Source organism: Erythrolamprus reginae, chromosome 5 (genome assembly GCF_031021105.1).
Source record: "Erythrolamprus reginae isolate rEryReg1 chromosome 5, rEryReg1.hap1, whole genome shotgun sequence".
Taxonomy (NCBI): domain Eukaryota; kingdom Metazoa; phylum Chordata; class Lepidosauria; order Squamata; family Dipsadidae; genus Erythrolamprus; species Erythrolamprus reginae.
Genome location: NC_091954.1, coordinates 64,559,683 through 64,568,999, shown reverse-complemented (window position 1 = coordinate 64,568,999; position 9,317 = coordinate 64,559,683). Strand labels below are relative to the sequence as shown.

The following is a 9,317-nucleotide window of genomic DNA, read 5'->3' as shown; positions in this document are numbered from 1 at the left end:
GTCACAGACAGTGGGCGGGCCACATCCGGCCCTCGGGCCACATCTTGCCCAGGTCTGCTCTAACAGAATAAATTCCAAAATGCTTTCCAATTTGTATTAGGCCTCTAGTTTTTGAGTCATCCATCAAATTACTGTTTCTTTCCATTTCAAAAGCTAACATTCAATATGCTAATAATTTAAGTTAAAATTCACATCTATATAACTGATACTATTGTAAAGTCATCAATCTTTTTCAATACTGAAAACAAACACCATTTTTTAAAATCTCCTTCACAGTAGGATTGTAGAACTGTGTTTTTTATAAAAAGGATAATGTAAATCCTACCTTTATTATTTTTTAATGTATTCATCCAATTGACTTAAGAAAAAGCAGATATTATTATCATGTAGAAAAAAGCAACTTTCTCAATGTTAAATGGGTCTTTAAAAAAAAGAAGTTTACTAAAGTTGCCCAATTAAGTAATTGGGGGAGTTAAGTGCACTTTACAAGAATGCCTCTTCTTAGACAACAGTGTAGTTCTTCCCACTCATTTTCTTGGTCAGTTGATCATCCAGCCTGTATTTTTTAAATATCTGGAACCCAAAAGTCATGGATCTGACCCTATAATAAAAGATTGTCAAAGGAATTAGATGGAAAGATATACACATTTAAAATAGATTTGAAAACACTAAACCAACCAGTGGAAAATTATTGACATATCAACATAGCTTTAAAATCAACTTAATTGGTCTAAATCCAACACTGCATATCCCTTTATTCCATTCCCGTTATTACACAGTTTCTACTTAAGAGACAAAAAAAAAAAAATCTTTCCAGAAAGTTTTATTTCTATGCCATTATTAACTGTTAATATGTAATATTTTGTACGAAAAATATACTATTACTGTATCATACCTGAATAAGCTGAGAACTGTGTATCATTTGCTGCCATTTGCTATACGTTCTAGCAACTAAGTCTTTTACCTAGAGAGAGAAAGTTAGGAATAGGTTGGAAGCTGAAGTGATGATATTACTGTTAGCCTACATTACTTTGGAGTGTACGCTAGAAACATAGAAACATAGAAGGCTGACGGCAGAAAAAGGCCTCATGGTCCATCTAGTCTGCCCTTATACTATTTCCTGTATTTTATCTTAGGATGGATATATGTTTATCCCAGGTATGTTTAAATTCAGTTACTGTGGATTTATCTACCACGTCTGCTGGAAGTTTGTTCCAAGGATCTACTACTCTTTCAGTAAAATAATATTTTCTCATGTTGCTTTTGATCTTTCCCCCAACTAACTTCAGACTGTGTCCCCTTGTTCTTGTGTTCACTTTTCTATTAAAAACACTTCCCTCCTGAACCTTATTTAACCCTTTAACATATTTAAATGTTTCGATCATGTCCCCCCTTTTCCTTCTGTCCTCCAGACTATACAGATTGAGTTCATTAAGTCTTTCCTGATATGTTTTATGTTTAAGACCTTCCACCATTCTTGTAGCCCGTCTTTGGACCCGTTCAATTTTGTCAATATCTTTTTGTAGGTGAGGTCTCCAGAACTGAACACAGTATTCCAAATGTGGTCTCACCAGCGCTCTACATAAGGGGATCACAATCTCCCTCTTCCTGCTTGTTATACCTCTAGCTATGCATCCTACTTGCTTTTCCTACTGCCCGACCACACTGCTCACCCATTTTGAGACTGTCAGAAATCACTACCCCTAAATCCTTCTCTTCTGAAGTTTTTGCCAACACAGAACTGCCAATGCAATACTCAGATTGAGGATTCCTTTTCCCCAAGTGCATTATTTTACATTTGGAAACATTAAACTGCAGTTTCCATTGCTTTGACCATTTATCTAGTAAAGCTAAATCATTTACCATATTACAGACCCCTCCAGGAATATCAACCCTATTGCACACTTTAGAGTCATCAGCAAATAGGCAAACCTTCCCTACCAAACCTTCCCCTAATGATCAAAGAACGTGTTTGCTCTGATCAAGGTAAATTGTTATACTGGTAAAGAGAAATTTTAAAAGATAAGAGGATATAATGTATAACTTCCGGGATGAGAAAAGAAAAGGCAAACTCACCTTAGTTCTGTAAAACAGTCTGACATCTTCCCTAATATCACACTTCACATGTTTTTCTAGGGTGTTACAGAGTCTCAACAGCCATTTCTAAAAGGACATAAACAGTTAGGTTATTTCAACCACTTGGTGCTATAGTCTGTAAGTGTAAATATTAATATTTTGTCCAAAATTTGTAAAGCTGAACTATATTTCACATTTCTAGTGCTTTGCAATATAATCATGTCACACGTTTACAAATTACTTAGGAATTTTTCTTCTGTTTTTCCACTTCTAAAAATCCCCAACACTAACTGGCTTAGAAGTTGGCTAGGTAAACCACTGTCTACCTCAATACAGGTAACCTTCAACTTACAACCACAATGAGCCCAATCTTTCTGTTGCAAGGAAATTATGACATTCCTTGCCAATTGTTAAGTGACTCACCTCAACTGTTAAGTCAACCTGGCTTCTCCATGGACTCTGCTTGTCAGGTCTCAAAAAGTGATCACATGACTCCAGGACACTGTAACCATCATAAATACATGCCAGTTACCAGGTATCTGAGTTTTTATCATGTGATCACAGGGATGTTGCAATGATTAAAAACGATCATAAGTCACTTTTTTTCAGAGCTGTTGTAATTTTGAGTGGTCACTAAACAAATGGTTGTAAGTTGAGGACTAATTTGCAAAATATCAGATTGGACACTGTAGTTGAGTTCTCTTATACAGTGTTCCCTTGATTTTCGTGGGTTCGAACTTCGCGAAAAGTCTATACCACGGTTTTTCAAAAATATTAATTAAAAAATACTTCGCGGGTTTTCCCCCTATACCACGGTTTTTCCCACCCAATGACGTCATATGTCATCGCCAAACTTTCATCTGCTTTTAATAAATATTTTTTTTAATAAACTTTAATAAATAAACATGGTGAGTAATAATCTAAATGGTTGCTAAGGGAATGGAAAATTGCAATTTAGGCGTTTAAAGTGTTCATAGCCAAAAATAGTGTATTTACTTCTGCATCTCTACTTTGTGGAAATTCGACTTTCGCGGGTGGTCTCGGAACGCATCCCCCGCGAAAAGCGAGGGAACACTGTATTACTCATAAAGTACAGGATGTACTACTTTTGGAATTGTGTTCCTATCTGTCCACAGGAAGGAAAGGAGTTAAGCAAAGGAGTCAAGAATTTCTGCAGGCATCTTCGGTTTGAGCTAGGATATTGTGGTGTGAGTCATTTATGATATCTAACTTTTTCATCATGGTGGAAGCAAAAATAAATTGAAATAATATTAGCAACAGCAATAGCACTTAGACTTATATACCACTTCATAGTCCTTTTACAGTCCTCTCTAAGTGGTTTACAGAATCAGCATATTGTCCCCAACAATCTGGGTCCTCATTTTATCCACCTTGGAAGGATGGAAGACTGAGTCAACCTTGAGCTGGTGGTGAGATTTGAACTGCAGAACAACAACTAGCAGTTAGCTAAAGTAGCCTGCAGCGCTGTACTCTAACCACGGCGCCACCACTGCTCTTTAATATTAATAGCTATTAACTGGTAAATAACTACCTGTCAAATTATTTAATTTTTTCAAGCCACAGCAGATATTTATCTATCTGTCTGTCTGTCTGTCTGTCTGTCTGTCTGTCTATCTATTTGATTTTTATGCCGCCCTTCTCCTTAGACTCAGGGCGGCTTACAACATGTTAGCAATAGCACTTCTCCCAAAGCTTCTACCTAAAACCTGAGGTCAGACAAACTTGAAAAAAAAGCAAGTTAGAGCTCTCAAAAACATGTGAATATACGGAAACATCTAAGAAGCACTTCTTTTTGGATTATTAAAGCATCCATATCATTTGCATGGGTACCATATCTACATTAGAAATTGTGGAGTCCTTTTGTGTTCTCTGAACATGGTTGTTTGTAGACATTTCATTAGCCAACTAGGCAACATAATTAGTGCTGGTGAGCATAGGGTATAGAACAGAAGGTCAGTGACTGCAGCCTGATACTTCACTATATTTTTATGAAAGTATGAAGAAGGCCCAACAAGCAATTTAATTCAAGTCCTAGAATGGGTTTGTTTATTTATTATTTGGACTTCTAGGCCGTCCTTCTCCGTAGACTCAGGGCGGCTTATAACATAAGCCGCCCTGCATCTACAATTATTGCCATATTTTAAGTACTCCATATACAGTATTAGCTGGAGATCCATAACCAGATCTTCACCAATTTTCATAAAGAAGCTTTTATACCAGTCAATTTGTTTCTTAATAAAGTAATGGTTATGACAGTGATGGCGAATCTTTTCTTTTCCTCGGGTGCCAAAAGAGCGTGCATGTGCGCTATTGTTCCCACACCCATAATTCAATGCCTGGAGAGGGCAAAAGCAGCTTCCCCCATCCCCTGGAGGCCCTCTGGAGACCAGAAACCGCCTGTTTTCCAGTTTCTGTTGGGCCCAGTAGGCTTGTGTTTCACCCTCCCCAGGCTTCAAAGGCTTCCCTGGAGCTGGAAGAGGGTAAAAACAACCCCTCTCATTCCCCTGGAGGCTCTCTGGAAGCAAATATGGTCTCCCAGAGCCTCTGTGCGAGCCAAAAATCAGCTGGCCAGCACACAGATGCACATTGGAGCTGAGCTAGGGCAATGGCTCACCTGCCAACAGATATGGCTCCGTGTGCCACCTGTGGCATCCATGCCATACGTTCGCCATCACTGGCCTATGGAAACTTCATCATCAAAGATTACAGCAGTGTGTATGAAATATTTATTTATTTATTTTTATATATAAATATATTATTTATTATAAATATCATTTATCATTTATTTATTATTTATAATGTACAATGTTCTTCCTGTCAACGACTACATCAGCTTCAACCACAACAACACACGAGCACAAACTTAAAATAAACCGCTCTAAACTCGACTGTACGAAATACCTAACCCCCCAAACTTTACCCTTAGATTATCCACTGGTGACCTCTCCCGATTCCTAAGAGGTCAGTAAGGGGCGTGCATAAGTGAACCACCGTGCCTTTCGTCCCCTGTCCTAATGTTTGTCTTTTACTAGTATCATGTATATAAATATTATATCTTTGTATACCACCAATACGCATGTGACAACATAAACAAACAAACAAACAAAAATGTGAATGATAGAGCATTAGTCAAAATTCATTGGTTTCCAACCCCCAGTACATGTATCTTCATGGGGAAAAAAACCTTTTACATAGTAAAGAAAGAATTTGAGAAAATTACTTACTCTTTGATTGGAACTGGTTCTCTCAAAATTGCTAGCTTCCCAAACCAAGTGAAGGAGGACATAAGTCAGGTAATAGGCCTAGGGGGAAAAAAAGCAGGCAACCTTTAGTAAAAATGGTGACTTAAAAGACTACCAAGTTTCCAGGACTAAGGAACCCACCAGGCCTTTTTAGGTAGTTCAGATGCTCAAGTGTTTCATCAGGCCTGCACAGTCTCTCTTACTGCACATTAAACAAGCATAGACTTTAAAGTTATCAGTGCCAATTGTGTGGAAAAACATAAAATTATAATGTCAAACTCCCAACCATCTGTAAAGAGTGTAAGAAAATTTATGTTCTTAAAACATGGTTAAAAAATACGAGTAATCCTTGACTTACTACCAATCCTTCAGTGATTGTTTAAAATTACAACGGCACTTCGGTGGAACGATGCCCCTTAAGGTGCCTAGCCAAAACAGCGGATTTTTTTTCCGCTCTTCTCTCCTTGTGAGAGAAACTCGGGGGAGGCACCTGGATGGGGGGAATCTTTAATAAAAATGAAAAAATTAACAGAACTCTGGGTTGCAAGAGGGAAAAAGGTTAAATGGAAATATTATGGGTGATCGAACAATTATGGCATTGAATATAAATGGTTTAGCATCGCCTGTGAAAAGATATAGACTATTGAAATTAGCAAAAGAAAACTATGTGGATTTCTTATTTCTTACTGAAACTCATAAGGGAAGGGAAAAAAACGGATAAACTGATAAAGAGTAAAGAATGGAAACATATTTTTGAGTGTAGAGGAAAAACAAACTGTAAAGGAGTGGCCATATTAATAAATCAAAGAAATGTTTTTCAGGTGATACAAACAAAAGGGGATAAAGAAGGAAGATTATTATTTGTAAAAGGAAAAATGAATCAAAAGATGATAACGTTAGCGGTAATATACGCTCCAAATGTAAATGCTAAACAATTTATTATGAATGCAAAACGTAAACTGGATTTATTTTCAAAGGGGATGGTGATATTTGCTGGGGATTTCAATGTAGAAATAACAGCTAATAACAAAGAAAAGAAGCAATTAAATTTGAATAAGTTAAATATGATAGATTTACATGCTGATAACTCAAATAGAGGGACATATTGTTCAGCAAGACATAATAAGTTTACTTGTATTGATTATATATTCATGAACAAAACAGGAAATATCCAAGTTAAAAGGGCAGAAATCAAAAGTAATTGGATATCTGATCATGCAGCTATAACGGCAGTTATAAAGATAGACCCTACTGGTAGAGAAAGAATTTGGAGATATAACACAATTGTCTCAGTAAGTGAAGAAAACAAGGAAAAAATTCAGAAAGATATTCAGGAATTTTATGAAATAAATCAAAATGATGGAATGAGACAATCAGTTATCTGGGACACGAAGAAGGCAGTTATTAGGGGTAATCTAATTAGTATGGAGTCTTATATCAGAAAAAGTTGGGGGATGGAAAGGGAATGAATAAATAAATAAAAAAACAAATAAATAAATAAATAAATCATTGCAGTTGTTAAGTAAATCAATATTGATTGTTTCTTCATTGCTTATTTGACCCCTATGACAATCATTAAGTGTTGTACCACATGATTCTTGACAAATGTATATTTTATTTTATGTACGCTGAGAGGATATGCACCAAGACAAATTCCTTGTGTGTCCAATCACACTTGGCCAATAAAAAATTCTATTCTATTCTATTCTATTCTATTCTATTCTACGTTTATATTAGAAAAAGGAAGGTATCCATTAAAAAACCCTACACATATTGTGGGTTCCCACACTATTGCCAGCCAAACTGCTACTCGCATATTAGGACTTTCATGTCAAAATCTTTGGCAGTGCCAAAGTTCTCAGATGGAGAATAATCTTTTTCCCAAACATGAATCATACAGTGTTTTCTTAACAGGTGTCACTGAAGTGAAAGAAAAAGAGTTACAAGAATCAGAACCAGTATTGGATTGATTGATTGATTGATTTGTTGTTGTTTTTTATGCCACCCTTCTCCTTAGACTCAGGGCGGCTTAGAACATGTTAGCAATAGCACTTTTTAACAGAGCCAGCATACTGCCCCCACAATCCGGGTCCTCATTTTACCCACCTTGGAAGGATGGAAGGCTGAGTCAACCTTGAGCTAGTGATGAGATTTGAACTACTGACCTGCAGATCTAGCAGTCAACTTTAGTGGCCTGCAGTACTGGACTCTACCCACTGCACCACCTCGGACTGCTACCTGGTACGGGCCACACTGCGCACCAGTAGTGAAGAAGGAGTTGCGCATGCAGCTCTGTACCTCCATCATGCACATGTGCACATCCCAGCAAGATTTTGCTTCTGAGCATGCGCAGGAAGAAAAATCTTGTGAGGGGATACATACATGCACAAGAGAATTTCGGCAATTTTTTTGCTTCTGCGCATGTGCGGAAGCAAAAAAATTGCTGAAATCTCTCTCTCTCGCACGTCCTCTCATGAGATTTTGCTTCCTGCGCATGCCCAGAAGCAAAATCTTGTTGGGGTGTGCATGTGTGCATGGCAGAGATTCGAAACTGCACACACATCGCATGGTAGTGGCAGTAAGTAGCAACCTCCGCTTGATCAGAACCAAAGAATATATATTTTACTCCCTCCCACACACCCACCAAGCAAGCATCAGACCAGATTACTTACGGGACTGCCTTCTGCCACATGAATCCCAGCGACCGGTTAGGTCCCACAGAGTTGGCCTTCTCCGGGTCCCGTCGGCTAGACCAGTGTTTCCCAACCTTGTCCACTTGAAGGTATTTGGACTTCAACTCCCAGAATTCCCCAGCCAGAAAATGCTGGCTGGGGAATTCTGGGAGTTAAAGTCCAGATACTTTCAAGTGGACAAGGTTGGGAAACACTGGGCTAGACAATGTTGTCTGGCAGGGCCCAGGGGAAGAGCCTTCTCTGTGGCATCCCCGGCCCTCTGGAATCAGCTCCCTCCAGAGATTCGCACCCCCCCCCACCCTCCTCGCCTTTCGCAAGAGCCTCAAAACTCATTTATGTCGCCAGGCATGGGGCAATTAGATCAAGACCCCTTCCTCTGTTTACGAGATACAATGTGTGGTTGTGAATGAATTGATTGACTGTTTTTATTATATGTGGGATTTTAGTAGTAACTTTTAATTAATTAGATTTGTTGTGTTGCTTTTGTACCCTGTGAGCTGCCCCGAGACTTCAGAGAAGGGCGGCATACAAATCTGATTAATAATAATAATAATAATAATAATGATAATAATAATAATAATGATAATGATAATGATAATAATAATAATAATAATAATAATAATAATAATAATAATAATAATAATCTTTCCCAATAAATAAAAGAGGAACAAGGAGACTTCTGGAATAACCATGATCAGGTCAGACAACTTTGCTTTTAATATCAACACTTACACATTACTCCTTTTCAGTGAAGGAATTTTGTCAAATGAAGTCCATTAACATTAATCATATTTACTTTGCTGCACATAGAAGAGCAACTTGGTTATATGACTTCATAAAACATGAGCATCTCTTATATCGCAATAACCACAAATATAGTTTAGACCAGGGGTCTCCAACCTGAAGTCCACAAGCCTTACAGATGCCAAAGTTGGAGACTCCTGGTTTAGATCCCCCCTTTTTAAAAACAAACAAACAAACATTTTACCTGGTGCTCAGATTCAGAAAGAAAAGGCTCTGCCTGGTGACCTGAAGTTTCCGACAGCCTCTTTAACAGCCCTGAAGGTTTCATCTTCACTAGCTCCTTACACAGTAATGACATCTATTGGGAGATCAGAGTGCAGTATGGTTCACATTATGGGGTTTTTCCAAACCTTGAGAAGAATTATCTTAAATCATTTTAGGAAACTAAAACATTGTAGCAGGAGGAAGAGGAGGCGGCAGTTTTCTCAAAACATTTATGCAAGCAGCTTCTGAAACCTTTGATGCCAAGAATATAACAGGA

At 37.9% G+C, this 9,317-nt stretch overlaps 1 protein-coding gene across 2 annotated transcripts in view; it reads right to left on the bottom strand.

The window, feature by feature from the left end:
• Positions 1-316: 316 nt before the first annotated feature.
• SLF2 (SMC5-SMC6 complex localization factor 2) overlaps positions 317-9,317 on the bottom strand; it is a 62,264-nt gene continuing 53,263 nt past the window's right edge. For both annotated transcript variants that reach the window (XM_070752845.1, XM_070752843.1), the window contains 5 exons: positions 9,021-9,134; positions 5,322-5,399; positions 2,077-2,163; positions 896-964; positions 317-601 (listed from right to left, as the gene is read on the bottom strand). In XM_070752845.1, the coding sequence (XP_070608946.1) occupies positions 566-601; positions 896-964; positions 2,077-2,163; positions 5,322-5,399; positions 9,021-9,134 (384 nt within the window). In that variant the 3' untranslated portion in view covers positions 317-565. The remainder of the gene's footprint in view (positions 602-895; positions 965-2,076; positions 2,164-5,321; positions 5,400-9,020; positions 9,135-9,317) is intronic.